This window comes from Leptidea sinapis, chromosome 40 (assembly GCF_905404315.1).
Source record: "Leptidea sinapis chromosome 40, ilLepSina1.1, whole genome shotgun sequence".
NCBI classification, from domain to species: Eukaryota; Metazoa; Arthropoda; class Insecta; order Lepidoptera; family Pieridae; genus Leptidea; species Leptidea sinapis.
This window is the reverse complement of record NC_066304.1, coordinates 5,460,514-5,476,880: the sequence shown is the minus strand read 5'-3', so window position 1 is coordinate 5,476,880 and position 16,367 is coordinate 5,460,514. Positions and strand designations below refer to the sequence as shown.

The 16,367-nt window shown below is 34.8% G+C and overlaps 1 protein-coding gene across 1 annotated transcript; it reads right to left on the bottom strand.

Annotated features, from left to right (window-relative positions):
• Window positions 1-1,866: 1,866 nt before the first annotated feature.
• On the bottom strand, window positions 1,867-16,006 carry LOC126976404 (protein disulfide-isomerase A6 homolog). Its single transcript, XM_050824718.1, has 8 exons — window positions 15,818-16,006; window positions 15,530-15,723; window positions 13,656-13,877; window positions 9,849-10,001; window positions 7,372-7,581; window positions 4,057-4,211; window positions 3,009-3,167; window positions 1,867-2,528 (listed from the first exon to the last, which is right to left on the bottom strand). The coding sequence occupies exons 1-8, from the start codon at window positions 15,837-15,839 to the stop codon at window positions 2,372-2,374; spliced, it is 1,272 nt and encodes a 423-aa protein (XP_050680675.1). The 5' UTR covers window positions 15,840-16,006; the 3' UTR covers window positions 1,867-2,371.
• Between the last annotated feature and the right edge of the window lie 361 nt (window positions 16,007-16,367).

Genomic DNA, 16,367 nt, shown 5'->3' with positions numbered 1-16,367 from the left:
AGCAAACTGGTAGTTAAAATATGTAAATTTTAATATCAAGTTGTAGGTAACAGTATTAAATTAATGAAAAGTTTCTTACGTTACTTTTCCCTTGACAAAAAATAATTTTGCTCTACCATAAGGTCAAGTAATTGTCGTAGTCGAATACGATGATCAATGGGACTCCTTAACGACTTACAGTAATGGTGCGATTTGTGGCGGAATTTCTAACTGTCTGTAATCAAATTGCAAAGCGCTTACGTTCATTGCTGCATTGAGAAATTTAGTATATCTCCAAATATTTAGGCAAATTGTTATTTAGTGTACTTCAAATTCACTAAAAATCAAAAAAGGCACTAAAATGTATAAAAATAATTGCGTATTTTTATACATTCCAATAAATTAATCTAATTCTAGTTACGATTATTGTAATTTTTGGAGTCGGTGTCATCCAAGATAGGTTTGTAGGTACATACATAGGAGGCGAGAGCGGGCGGCGGCGGAAGGACACCGTTTCCAAAAATAACAATAATCGTAACTAGAATTAGATTAATTAATTGGATTGTATAAAAATACGCAATTATTTTTATACTTTTTAGTGCAATACTTCTTATTTTAAAAAATGTGCAACATTCGATTATCGACTTTCAGTTGTTTCTTTACTCAGCTCAGAAAAGATGGAGGCTTCGAAAAACCGAGTGATTTTTGAATACGAGTTCCGACGCGGAACTAACGCGGCAGAAGCAGCTTCCAATCAATGTTGCGTTTGGAGAGGGGACTGCTAATGAAGGCACCGTGCGATTTTGGTTTAAACGCTTTTGTGATAGAAACTTTGATTTGAAGAACGATAGATAGATATAATACACGAAAGATGGTGTAAGGCGATCAGAGCCAAACTTCCCAGGATAAAAAAAAAATATATGAAAAATAGGTGCCTCATGATTTGACTGATCTGCAGAAAGAAACGCGTGTTGAAACTTGTGTTGTCTTGTTGAAACAAGATACGATACAGAAATTAAGGAATATTGGATCGAATTGTAACATGCGATGAAAAGTGGATTGATTACGACAATCGAAAGCGAAAAATGCAATGGCTGACCCCAGGTCGTACGCCGCAACAGTGTCCTAAAGCAAAGCTTACCAATAAAAAAGTAATGGTAACTGTTTGGTGGTCTCAGCATGGTGTTATTTATTGTGCGTTGCGTCCGGACGTTGGAAGCCACGGTGTTGAACGTTGACGCTACGCCTTGTACGGCATAAAATAAGAGACCATAGCCTAAGTTTCTTCGCAGGAGGCAGTACAAAATGCTTCTATGAATGAATCTAGATCACTACAGTTCTATCGCAAAGGCATAAATGACTTTTCTATTAGATGGCAGCAATCTATAGATAATAATAGTAATTATTTTAATTAACTAATAGGTACGTTAAATAAAAAAAATATATATTCAATTTTTTTTTTCAGTACAATTCGGCAATTTCATATCTTAACACCTAATACTTTTGTTGTATTCGTTTAAGCTGACGAGTTAGTAGGTACTTCTGGGTTCTGTCGTCCACATTTTGTGAGTTCTGCCCATTAGATAATATACGTCTAGATAGACTATGTATGTATATAAAAATTCAAAAAAATTGAGTTCAGAACTAACCTCTATCTTGAATAGTGTCATGATGAACACAACAACAACACAGTGTCATACAAATCCCGAGTGTAAGACGCAACTTGTCACGCACACTAAACTAATATTCCTGTTTTCATCGGTTTTCTGACAGCAGAAGCCTCTATGTAGACATCAGGCATTGTGTAAATTGTTGGCAAGGGAACATATTTTGGCTGTAGTAGTACAAATGAGAAATATTACTGTGTATCGAAATAAAACTCCAAACTATTTATTAATAGGAAATTTATTGTTATTTTATAAATGCTTCTAAAATCACAATATGGAAGTTCGAGTTTACTTGAATAAGTAAGTAGGTACTATAAATGTTTAGATTTTAGTGGTTGTACATATGACTGTATTTTAGTGTGATGTTTACACAAATAGATTGTTAATACTAATAATATAAATTATTAAATGAACAAGAGATATGTACCAATAAAAATCTATCACATATATTCACTGGATAATGTTTATGTTGACTAAAATGATTTTTATAACTACCCACTAAAAGGCAATTAAAAAATATCTAAAATAAATGACTCATCTTGTATATTTTCAATCTGTGTACTTTCTGGAACACTAAATATACATTTCTAATGGAGATTATCATCACACAAGTTATAAAAATTGCAATTAATGTTATTGGCCTTCACATAACAAATTATCACCAAATCTTAAGCCTAGCAGTTCAAAATTAATTCAGTTCAGCGCTAGCACAAATGAAATCCGCACTATAGTTCATCTTTCTCAAGATCAATGTCAGAGAGATCGATGTCTTCTTCTGGAGGCAGCTCTCCATCTTTACCGTCCCAGGGCTCAGTCGTGGATATTTTGGGCATTTCCGCACCCCGCACTGGCGCTGTTTGTCCGCGCCCAAATGATAGGTCCCTGAAGGAGTACAATTAACAATAAAATAAATATTTGTTGCTCAAATTTTTTTTTTATTAAAAATTAAATCTAACAATGCATGTTTTTAATTAATTTACAATGAGGCCTGAATGGCTTTGGGGCATAAGTAGGATTTGTAAGTAGTTTTCTTCTAATATTTGGTTTTAAAAAATAACAATACGATTATAAAATGATGTGTTACTCAAATCAAATCAAAATCACTTTATTCACGGAAATGACACTTATGAATGACAAAAAAAAATTCTTATTGAATCTACCGCTACTTCTTAAAGGGTTGAGCTAATCAGAAGAAGTATCAAGATCTTCTACTATTTAGATTCAATTGCCAACATAACTGCTCCGTAATTGTAGCTATGTATTGGTTTTCCACGATAATTTAAAAAATTATAATCATGATAAGTATGGTATTAACATGTTATATGAGGAGTGCTTTACTAAGTAGAATCAAAATGAACCCACCTTAAGAACTCGTTGATTCCAGTCTCTGAGAAAGATCCCCTGAGGGTGGAGAACTTGAGTTTCTTGGCGTTGACGACGGCCATAGCCGGGTACCCGAACCCGCCCATCTCGAGAGCTTCCTCCAGCGATGGCTGAGCGCCGGCTTCGGCCCACACCCACCTGAAACCACAACCACGTTGAATCAAGATGCCAATGAATATGAGACGATTATAAATAGGGTTCAACTCAGTTGTAGGATCGCGGGACCCGCCCTGGTCGTTACAAACCATGAACCGACATGCTGTGATCAACAGAACAACCTGGATGAATCTACAATCGGTAACGCAGATCTGACAAAGGATAGTTTTTATACACATTAAATTTCAGTTCCAAATTTAATTTTACTCGATTCCTGTAGCACTTGCCACTCTTGCTACGTGGTAGCAGTGGCAGTGCGGCAGCAACCACTCCGCGATTGGTCGGAAAATGTCACTACAATTCGTATTACCGTATCACCGTAAGCCGATCGCACATCTATTGCTCTCCTGTCGCAAAATGCACTTTTTCCATAGATACTAGCGCCACTCACGATAGGACAGCAATATCAGTTTACCAGTGGAAGGCTCCTTTGCACAGGATGCTATGATTATGGGTACCACAACGGCGCCTATTTCTGCCGTGAAGCGTAAGATGTGTAAACATTAATGTGTTTCGGTCTGAAGGGCGCCGTAGCTAGTGAAATTACTGGGTAAATTAAACTTAATATCTTATGTCTCAAGGTGACGAGCGCTATTGTAGTGCCGCTCAGAATTTTTGGGCTTTCCAAGAATCCTGACCGGCACTGCATTTTAATGGGCAGTGTGTATCAATTACCATCAGCTGAACGTCCTGCTCGTCTTGTCCCGTATTATAATGATCGCAAGATTGACGCCTGTCGCGAGAATTGTTGTCACTCTGCCGCACTGCCTCCAAGATCAAGAGAGTCAACAGCCGTAGTGCGCTGATGCATATTATGAGCTTCCAGGGCTCGCTATTGAGTTATCTGCTAATCGGTGCGCGTGATACTCACCCCCACATCTTGTTCTTGTACTTGTCTCCGAGGCGGGCCAGGACAGAGATGTAGTCGTTCCTACAGGCCGCGTTGCAATCCAGGATGTGTGGCAAGATGGACACCACACACAGCGGCTTCTCGCTGCACGCCTTCATGCTTGCTTCGTCCACCACCTGCGAACACGCGTTACGTTGGTTTACAGAAGAAGGACAAACCGCCACCCTGCTCTCTTACGACACCAGAGGATTCACGGAAACTTTGTTTACTGTGGGCCACTACGATTGTCATTTATATATACATATATACTAGTTGACCCGACAGACGTTGTTCTGTCAATAAACGGTTCGAGAGTTATGGTAAATGCGTGGGAGTGTGTGAGAGGGATCGTGACACGACAAACTATATAATATGTAAACCTTCCGTGAGCTTCATCGAATCTATTACAAAAGATTTCATTGAGATCGGTCGAATAGTTCAGGAGTTATTAGGGAACATACAAACAAAGTCTCTTTTATAGTACCTTTGGTATACAATTTTTTACATTACTACATACTTACTTACGTAATTTTTAACAAGAATAAAACAATTTATTTATTTATTTGGGTTTCACTTACAGCAATGCACATCAGCCATTTTAAACATGCCTGCCTATTACAAGTATACACAGCATTCGCAATTACATTTTTTTTTACATTTCTATGAGATTTTGAACGTATCTAAATTGAATGCTAATATATTTACATAATATGAAAGTATTAGAATTTTACAATAAAGAATAGAAGAAAAAAAATAATTAGTTGCTTCTTTTTGTATAGAATTGAGAATCACCAAATATATCTAAGTATGGTTTACTGTATTTAGGGTTTAAGTTATATTTAGCCAAGGGGTGATGAACCCCTGAATTATTTCTATAAGCACACCATTCGCGTGTACACCAACCCCGCACAAATATAATTCTTGTGAAAATCAGTAGCACACTGCCTCCCGTCGACCGCACACGGATTCGCAGACGGCCGATTGTAGTGGCTAACATATATTTTTTTTTAATCTACCCGCTAACTCATTGCAGAGCATTAGGCCCTCAAAGATGATCATTTCACGCTACCAAGCAGGAGACCCGCATGCTCATTCATAAACTTATAATGCCTACTACTCGGCTAAGTCGAGTTGAGAACAGAAAATGTTCAAAACAAAAGTATTACGTTATTCAAAAGAATTGTTAAAAAATGTTGGTGTGGTAAAGGTTACCATAACATAAATGATTTTCTTAATGATACCACAGAATCGGAATGGAGCAACCGCCCTCAGGCTATTAAATAATAAGTATAATTGTACAATATTACTTTGTAAACCTTTTTTTTTTTCGATGAAAAGAAAAAGCCCGCTGAGTTTGTTGCGCTCGTTCTTCTCATGTCTGAGGCATTCATTTTGGAATGGGTTGTAGTTTTTGACTTTCAATAAGTGATGTCACATCCTATTTTGAATAAAAGTATTTGAATTTTAAAATAGCAATCTCATACCCAAGCACATTTACAAACATCAAAGCTATGTGTATCTTCAGCGTTACCTTATATCTAATTACCTACCTATTCTTATTAGATCTATAATATGTTAACATTCAAAAAGTAGTAAAAAAATATCTAAAAAGTTGAAAATAAAATCTGTTTTTTTTTACATTAAAATTAATGTCTTGTTCACAGCTGAATTCTTATTTTTTTATTTAAATTTTACTTGTTTGTACTAGTGTCGAATACGATATCTGAAGGTATTTAATAAAAGACTTCTACTATTCTTATTTTGATCAGAGTTGGCCTAGTTAAAGATTACCTACTTAAATTCTTATGTAAACATTTATAACCTACAACTCTTACAGTTTTTACACTATCACTATACTAATAATAGTGTGAATAATGCGATAAGGACGTGATTATGATAAAACATGAAAATTGATTTACATTGCAAACTATCTTAAAATAGCACACAAGAACGGTAATTATAAAGTTGAACAATATAGTCATACTAGCCAACCCGACAGACGTTGTTCTGTGCATAGTAATAAAAATACTGTTTTTTATGTATTTGTCAATAATATTTCATAACACCAAGAATTATTTTGTAAAATATGCTCCCTGTCAATGACGTTCTATATTATGTATAGAACATCATTGCTCCCTGTTGCTAACTGTAATGAAATTGTAAACATGATATGAGAAAATATGTCCATACAAAACAAATGTTGAAAATAAAAATAATTATGGGTCTAAAATCGAAATAAAAACTATCCTATCTCTCGAGTTGGACTAAATTGTACTCCATGAAGTAATCCCCATTAAAATCCGTTCATAAGTTTAGGAGTCCATCGCGGACAAACAACGTGTCACGTAATTTATATATATATTATTTATATTACATCATTATGATTGTTAGATATTATTTATATATTACGTATTTATCTATTTATTTAATAAGGCGAACAACAGCGCAAACCAAAACACAACAAAAGAGAATATTAAAAACATTTTTCAATTTTGAGAATAAATTTAGTATTTTCGGAAAACCAAATTTCGTATTCGTGTCAAGCAATTTCAATTAATTCTTAATAAGGCACCAAAAATGTGTCGAAAGTATGTATTAGCACGTGAAAAAGTTCAATTGTTATTAACAAACAAATATGTAAAGTTAAAGTTAAGTTTTTCGTTATTAACCTCAAAAACTATCTATTAATATTTAAGGAAGTTTAAAAAAGATCATTAAAGAGAAGGAAATTTCCATTAAAAATTTCCGACTTTATGATTATTTTATTTGTTAATATTTAACATAGGCTAAATAAAAAAAAAAATCATTCGAGGGAAGCATAGGTGACGTAGGACGTGACAAGATGATTTTTTTTATGGAATAGGAGGACAAACGAGCGTACGGGTCACCTGGTGTTAAGTGATCACCGCCGCTCACATTCTCTTGCAACACCAAAGGAATCACAAGAGCGTTGCCGGCCTTTAAGGAAGGTAGGTGTACTACTATTTTGGAGGTACCCATGTCATATCGTCCCGGAAACACCGCACAAGGAAGCTCATTCCACAGCTTTGTAGTACGTGGAAGAAAGCTCCTTGAAAACCGCACTGTGGAGGACCGCCACCCATCCAGATGGTGGGGATGATATCCTAACTTGTGGCGTGTCGTGTGAAGGTGTAATTTGTTTAACTATTCCATATAAAGTCCACACGTTAATTCAAGGTACAAACAAACATGCATCCTGGTGTTTATAAAAACAAGCAATATTTTCATAACATCTCAATTATAAACAAAAACAATAAAAGCAGAGTATATTAATACCTGAATGATCTCCGGTGCAGGAACATTTTCGGCCAACTTCTCAAGCGCCCAAGCCACAATGTCGCTGGAAGTCCTGCCACCATTGTAGTCCTCTACAGAATCGCTGGTCTTCTTGCCGCTGTTGAATAATTTGATGGTGGGATAGCCTTGCACTTGGTAGCGAGAGGCAATGCCTTGATGTACCGTCGCGTCTAGTGCACCAACTTTCACCTGTGCAGACGTGGATTGATTAAATAAAAGTGGTAATGGAAGAACAGTGTGATCTTGTGAAGAACTACAGACATGTTGTAAGAGTGAGTCAGTTAGATAGATTGTATAAATAAAGTATACCATAGGATCTCAACGTGGGCGATAACGCCCTCTTGTGTGCGTTTGAGACGTTCGAGGGGGGGCAGTAGAAGATCCAGAGAAAATTAGGGGGCATTGAGATGGCGCAGATGGGGCGTGGGTAGATTAAAATATATAGTCTAAAAAGGCAAAAAAACAACAAAAATATTCTAGAAAAAAACATATTCTCAAAGTGGGCGGTGAGCAAAATAAGGTTGAGAAACTATGATGTATACCAACGAAACTTTTTACTGTTAGATTTGTCAAAAATGTAGATGCAAGTGTTTTATTAAACGGACAGGTGATAATACCGATGGAATCTGCATCTGAATGGAGCGACCGCTCTCAGGCTATTAAGTAATAGGTTTAATTGTACGATATTACTTGGTAGGTAACCATATTTTTTATGAAAAAAAAAGAAGGCTGCCGAGTTTCCCGCGCCCGTTCTTCTCAGGCCTGAGGCATTGCTTATCGAATGTGTGGTAGTTTTTGACGTTAAATAAGTGATATCATATCCTTTTTTGAAAAAAATATTTGAATTTCAATTTACGTAACCTTGTGCAGAAGAAGGCAAGGTTTTTAGATTTCAAATCCATTATGAGATTAGTTACTTCTCGTCTTTCATAGTTTATCACTGTGATTTGGAACAGAAAGGCAAAAATATTACTACGGTCACCTAATAGTTAGTGATTAGCATTTTTTTATGAGACTCAAAAAAGTGACATTGGCTTTTTATTTAATATTTTAACTCAACTCATTACAAATGTACGAAAAGAACTCCCATGTGTCAATTTTGAATACTTTATTTAAAAAAAAATCTGGATGGATTCATAAGATGGCCACATTCTAACGAGACACAATCTTGCCAAAAATAAAATTACACACAAATCAAGCATAATATTTAAATAATTTAACATTAACTGTTGGAGACACTAACATCTGTTAAACAATAACAAAAACGAAATTTACGATGTCAAAAACGCTTGGACTAAAACAGAATAAATCAACATACTTTTTTACCCTTTATCGCAAATATAAAAATTATTATTACGTTCTAACAGCAAAGTGGTCTAGCAATATTCGATATAAACAAATAACTACAAAATATACATTTCTGTGATGACCATAAAAGGAAATAGAGTATTGGGCAATGAAAATTCGCGTCAAATTCGTTTAAAACTAGTTGGCAGTGGCGAATTGTTAGAAATTTTATACATTTCAAATAAATATATTTGTTATAGAGCGACTTAGAATTAATATCAGTAAATTCCTTTTCATATGGAATAAAACATTTGTAATTTAGATTTTTCCATTTTATTTAACGAGCTAATAAGTTCACAGATTAAATCAATACTTATATCTACATTAAATTAATGTTGGAAAATAAATAATAAATTGTGTTGTGTTGGTTCAGGGCAGTACTGTAAACAACATCTTTTTCAGTCACAAAATATGGACTACTTCTGCTGTTCCAGTTTAGTGGTGTAAAGTGATAGACGGAGTTCTGTGTGTCTAGATTAGATCGCGATAGGCTAAGCCTTATGTAACTAATTGGTGCGTTACGCCTATATTGTTTAGGGACAGATAAGAAATCTATCTCAATAACTTATTTACGTACAAAGTAAGTACTTATAGTGCTAAAAAAAAAACATTTTTTCCTCTGTATTTTATGCCACCTAAAACAGCTACCATAATCAAAAAAGTGTTATCCTAATCATCATAAATCCTTACTTTAAGCATCAGTTTTATGTTTTTTAACCCACAACAGAAATAATGTATAAAATAATAATAATAATAAATTCTTTATTGCCATACAAATTATTACAAATATAAAATGAACAATAAGAATACGCGATGAAGCAAAAGGCAAAAGGAAAAGGCTCAGCTTCACCTGACATGGAATCATGGATTTATGTTTCCATCGGCGCTGTTTTTCAGCCATCCCCTCCTCCCTAAGGTGTTGAGCGGGAGTGGATGTATTGTGGCTCCCCGATTACCTACTTAAGCTATATTTTTTTTTATAAAATGTAATATTAGAAAAAAAAAATAGTGTTCTGATTTCCCTTCCAAGTGTATGTAAGTGTGTGTGTGCATATGTGTGTATGTGTGTGTTTGCGTATGTGCGTAAGTGTGAGCGTGTACATACATACCTTTCCTTTCAGTTCTGTTGCAGCTTTGGCCCAGTGTGGCTCCAGGTTCTTGCAGTGACCACACCATGGGGCATAGAACTCAACCAGCCAGAGGTCTTCACTCTCAAGCACCATCTCTTTGAAGTTGCTGTCTGTTAATGTGATCACATCCGACTGTCAACAAATTTTATAATTAATAAAATATATTGTTGGTGGTCTGCTAATATAAATGTATTTTAAAATCTATTTATTAATACAATTTTACTTTAAGGTTACCCATAACTTTATGAATATGGGCATAACATAAGATTATTATTAATGAGAAAATATTATTATTTTATTAGCCTTAATAGGCTATAAAGAATATTTTAAATTCATTTAACTGCCAGGCATAACTTGTGTTATGAATATATTATTTAACAACATTTAGATAGGTTACCAGGCAAAAATATCAGGCAACTAGAAGACTTGTGTGAAATGCCTGATTCAGACATAGAAAAATGGTTTGAATGTATGAATGACTGTGTCAGTACATACACCTACTGCTGGCGGAGATATGTATGATTAGCTGAAGATAAAAAGGTATTAAAACTTTTATGCTTAATAATGGCAAATGATGAGACCAGCAATAAAATATGACAACTGGGAGTTCAAAATGATTATGTCACTTATATACTCGCTGACCCAGCAAACTTTGTATTGCCGATATTAAAATTGCGATACAAAAGTAACTGTTGATCGTAGATGGGTGAAAATTTGAAGTTGTATTTGTTTTTTAATGTTGACTCATAATCAAACAAATTTAAAAAAATGTAAAAAAATAAAAATTCGTGTGGAACACCCTTAACATTTAGGGGGATGAAAAATAGATGTTGTCCGATTCTCAGACCTACCCAATATGCACTCAAAATTTCATGAGAATCGGTCTAGCCGTTTCGGAGGAGTTTAAAGTTTAACACCATGACACGAGAATTTTATATATTAGATGATCTAAGAAAATATCGATTTATAAACTTGACTTTAGCTATTCATGCTTATAACAGAATTAAAAATGCTTACTTTGATTATATAAAGTTAAAACTATTGCTCTCATGTCATCTTGAACACAACACTTGAGAGTTAAGTGTTAAAAGAGCTTTGGCGGTCTTTTACGGGGAAATACATATTGACTTTGTTAAGTTTTTATCGGCTTACAAACTAATTGAGAAAGAAACAACAATTAATACCAAATTAACTCACTATAACTGAAATATTAATTAGTACAGACTATGCTATGCTTGGCATAGACGTTATTGTGATGTTGGCTAAATTGTGGTCGCCATTCCGCTGGAGCATAAAAAAATAATAGAATACAATCGAAAAAATAAAATGATATATTCTCACTACATAATAAATGTTATATTTATAAATTTGGCCTATAATGGGTCTGTATTTAACTTCTAGATAGTGGCAAACTGTGGGTGGACGTCGTAGGCGATTCTCGTTACGACCCACGCGTTTTAAAAGACATTACGTGTACCAATGGTGTTGTAGGTCATATAACTGTTACTCTATCACGAATAATATTTAATATAATTAGCAAATATGAGCTCATTTAAGAAAGTAAAAGAGTATGTTACATGATAGTTTGAAAAAAGTAATGTAATATTAATGATATGTATTCCATATGGAAATATGTAGGCATGGAAGGTATTCACGAGACATTTTCAGAAAATCAGCGTAAACTGTGCGCTTATTTTGAGTGAAAGAAGCCTAATTTTAAGCACAGTGTAAGTTGGTCCATTGTACACGCAATATCTACTCATATTTGCTCAAGATATGTTCCTTCACTGTCATCCAATAAATGTTCAGATACATTTGGATTATTGAATACACAGTGGTATGCGGGCGAGGGTCGAATCGATGCCTACTGGGTGAGAGGCAACATAATATATACACTTTGGTATGGTATGGTATAGGGGCTCCCGTTTCCGCAATTAACCTCTAGCATGGGTCCATTTTGCGTGCAGTATTGGCCAGTTACTCCAACCAGCCCAGCACCTTCCAGAAGTACAAAACATTCCTGGGGTGTTCGCAGACTTCCTGGAGCGGCCTCGTATTGGTTAAGGTTTTTGCCTGTTGGTTGGCCACCCCCTCACATTCCAGGATTACGTGAGCGACCGTTTCGTCTTCGGCCAGACAGCCTCTGCACTTAGGACTGTCCGTTACGCCGATTGTGAAAAGGTGTTTGTTTAGTGATGTGACCCGTTAGGGTGATATATACCCTTTGCACCAACAACACTCTTGTTTCTATAGAGTTTAATGTATATTTAGGTACTACACAATTTGACATACTTATTGCTTAAAAGTTGTTGATAGAATATTTCTCTAGTATTGGAAAGGAGCATGCATGCCCCCTGAGCAGGGCCTGCAATTAGTATTATTTGGAGAGGGTGGCTATTTTTCTAGTCCTAATGAGTCCTAGTAAGAAGAAGTAGAATTGTACTAAATTGTGTTCGCCACTCATACTAATAGTGTGTCAAGCTCTGCCTCTGCAACGAACAACCGTATCTTCTTGACGCGAGTATTACGCGACGGGAGCAGTGTGTGGTCGCCAAGGATGGTGTTACGTTGATGCATTAGAGGGCCGCAATCGCACAGGAGATGAAGAGGCGTTTTGGCCTCAAATCAAAAGGCAAAGGGCCTGCATGGTGGCAGATGAAATGGCTGCGCAAGTACTTTGATATTGTCCCGGTGTAGCAACTTACTGGGCTCAAACACACTAGCAGATAACTTAAGGAAGGAGAGGAGGTTGCCAAGGTTTCTGGACGAGTGTCAGGAATAAAAAATATATTCGTAAACACGCAAAATACGCGCACAGTCGTCGAATTGCGGAAATTAGCCTGTTAATTTTACAGCCGACCAAAGGACATGCATTGATAATGCACTCAGCAAATTTAATCAACCTATGACTCAAAGGTGTGTTGACAGCATATTTCTGCCTTCTCACTCGGTCGACAACACTTTGCAACTTGTGTAATGACATCTTAAGATCGGCACTGTGGTCTATACCATTTTTGAAAAAAATACTTCACCTAACATACTTCAGCTTGGTTAACATCTAAACCGAGACTGCAAATAATGTTAATTTTACTTCAACTGCGGGTTTGACCACCAATATAACTTAATTCCCTAAAAATTTATTAAATAAAAATGCACAGTGATTAATATAAATTGTATAATATAACACCTCCTATTTTTAAGCTATTTTTCTTCTGATGAAAGAATGATTAAGTTTTATTATTTTGGGTGTGTCATGATCAATCTCTCTTCTACGGAATAAATGAGCCTGAAGTGCATCAAATCTTAATCTCATAATTGGTTTTGTAATTATTGGAGTGGTCATTTGCTTCGCTTTAACATTCTTCCATGGAATATAGTGACCATGTGTTCGTTTTCTCTAACAATTGTAATTGAACAATAACATATTAAGAATATTATCTATTTCTTAATAATAACAACACTCTGTACACAGTAAAATTTTTTAGCATCACAATTATATTAAATGTATTTTATTCTATTTTAATAACTTAATATGTTACTTATGTGTTTTAACATACAAATCTACTATGCTGTTAAAAACACCATGTATTCTTAAAAGTGACTAGACACTTAGTGTAATTCAACATCACACATCTATTTTAGACCTATCTAGTGCTAGCGGAGAAACTATTAAATGTGGTTGCAATAGACATCTCAGTGAACTGAATTATAATTTCTATTGTTCTCAGTTTTTAAGCTTTTTTTATAATATTTTTGTAAATTACTAAGGAATATTAATTTTGTTACCTTATCTGAGGATCCGCTAGACTTCTTCCCTAGAGACTCATATGCTTTATCCTTAGCAGCCTTTAGCGCTGCATCAATGAATGATTCTGCTGTTCTTTGCCCTTGGAAGGGACTATGTTTACTTCCAGTGAAGATTTTGATAGTTGGAAATCCGCTAACTCCATATTTCTGTGACAACTCTTTATACTGATCAGCATCAACAGCTCCGACTTTGGCAATACCCTAGAAATAATAAAAAAAAATGATGACACTCATGATAGGTAAGCAAGCAGGTTTTCAAGTGGTAAAACAAGCTGATATGTAACTGACTACTTTTTTTCAAAATAAGTAGAAAGAAAGAACCTAAGCAATTACAATATTTTATTTGGTCACCAATGATAATATTTTATTTTCCAAATCACAATATATATAAGTTTGTGAGTAGCATGTCATCCTTCACCTTCGTCGTTTGCACTTTACCTGTACGGTTTCTCCACTATCTTCAAGTTGCATATATATTAGAAATGTTTTAATTAAATTAAAAATCAGTATATCACAAGATTTTCTTTTGGTAAAACTTAGTATCCCATAGCACAAATTATAGAGATAGAGCATTAGTCCACAATTTAGTCAACAGGTGTCAAGAAATGTGTTCCCGGCCTTTAAGGTGTGAGTATGCTGTCCCTAAGTTGTAACTGTTCGCTAAAACCTCAGCCGGTAATTGTTTCCACAATGTGGCTGTGTGAGGCAAGAAATTTCTTGCAAAACACTCAGTTGTGGAATGCCAGACTTGAACATGATGCGGGTGGTAATAAATACCTTGTAATAAGAGTGGTATCATTATAATTATTGACTAAAGATCTATCAACTACAATATTTTTTGTAGAACTACAAATTTATAATTCGTGCTACGGGATACTAAGTTTTAACCAAAAGAAATTTAAATCTTGTTATATTCATCCTCATTTGCTTACTTAAGTGTAGATAATTGAGCTTCAGCAAGAATTATATTATCTTGAACTATTTAAAGGAGAGTAATATATGGGTTAACAACACATTTGACTTACAACAATTACATGGACACTACATCTTTTTTAGATCTATTTTATGCTGTGCCTATCATACCAGTTTGAGGCTCCTTTGCACCGGATGCGGGCTAGATGGGTCATACGGCCACAACTGCACCTACTTCTGCCGTGAAGCAGTAATGTGTAAGCATTACTGTGTTCCGGTCTGAAGGGCACCATAGCTATTAAAATTACTGGGCATTTGAGACTTGACAACTTATGTCTCAAGGTGACAATCAAAGTTTTAGTGCCATTCAGAATTTTTGGGTTTTTCATATATCCTGAGTGGCACTGCATTGTAATGGGCAGGGTGTATAAATTACCATCAGCTGAACCTCCTGCTCATCTCATCCCTTATTTTCATAAAAAATATCAACATAAATAAAATTGCTGTTACCCAGTGTTAATACAAAACTCGAAAGATTGTACTGCTGGTTATATACCACACATTTTACAATCTTATTATTATGTATACATATATTGAAAACTATTATAGCTCAGTGGTAAGTGACCCTGACTACCATGCTGCACCTTCTAGGATTCAAACCAAGGTAGTTTGAATCCTAGAAGGTGCAAACATTTGCATGAACATCAATGCTTTTTTTTTAAATCATGGACATTTACAAATGTATTCATGTAAGTTTAAATTGTTATTTTTATTAAACCCACAGCATATCATGTATATGGTATATATGCCTACTTTGGACAGTGCTAGACAATATCTGTGAAGTTGGCCAATTATATATTATATTAAGTATCTAAAAATAAGGGCACTGTATAGGTAAATTGTAACTAGTCATTAAATATTATTCATAATTCAACCCTTACCTTTAGTGCTTTAGCTGCTTTCTTATACTCGGGAACTAAATTTTTACAATGACCGCACCACGGAGCGAAAAACTCTACTATCCAAACTGCATCTGAATTTATTACATATTTATCAAAATTACTTGGTGTTAATTCTACAACATCTGATGACGAGTCATATAAAGCATTAGATCCAGCCACGACTAACAAAAGACCTGAAAAATTAAAATTACATAGTATAAAATGTACCGGTCAATGAATACAATGAACTGTAAATTCACGCATAATTTAAATGTTTATAAAACATACCTATTAGATGTGGACGTAACATTTCTACTGATTAATTATGTTTTCAAGCAATAATTAAAAAGGTTTTTGAAAACTCTTTAACTTATAATAACACGTTCATCTGCCTTCCTTTCTAAAGATTCTTTTTGAAATTTTCAGGGAATTTATGTACTAGGAAATTTCGGTAGGCTTTATAGTGTAAACTAGCTGACATTTGAATAGAGACTTGATAATATGTCATTGGCCTTCGTGGTCCCATCTGATTGGTTGATAATTTGGATTAGTGGGCGTACACTTGCGTGTATCATTCTGTGTCTAGCAAAGATTAATTAAAAAACATGGATGTAACGTGACAATGAAATATTGTGATTGTTTTTACATTTGGCAATAAAATCAAATGATTGACTATGGAATTGTGGCGCAATATCGATTCCTTTAATTTTGTCAGTTTAAATGAATAGAATATCCTTATTTACTACAAAAAACAGGGGCTGGATTTTGTGAACAATATTCAATAATTTTAAGAAAGTAGATCAAGAAAGGTTATAAAACTGGAAAATCGACGTTCATA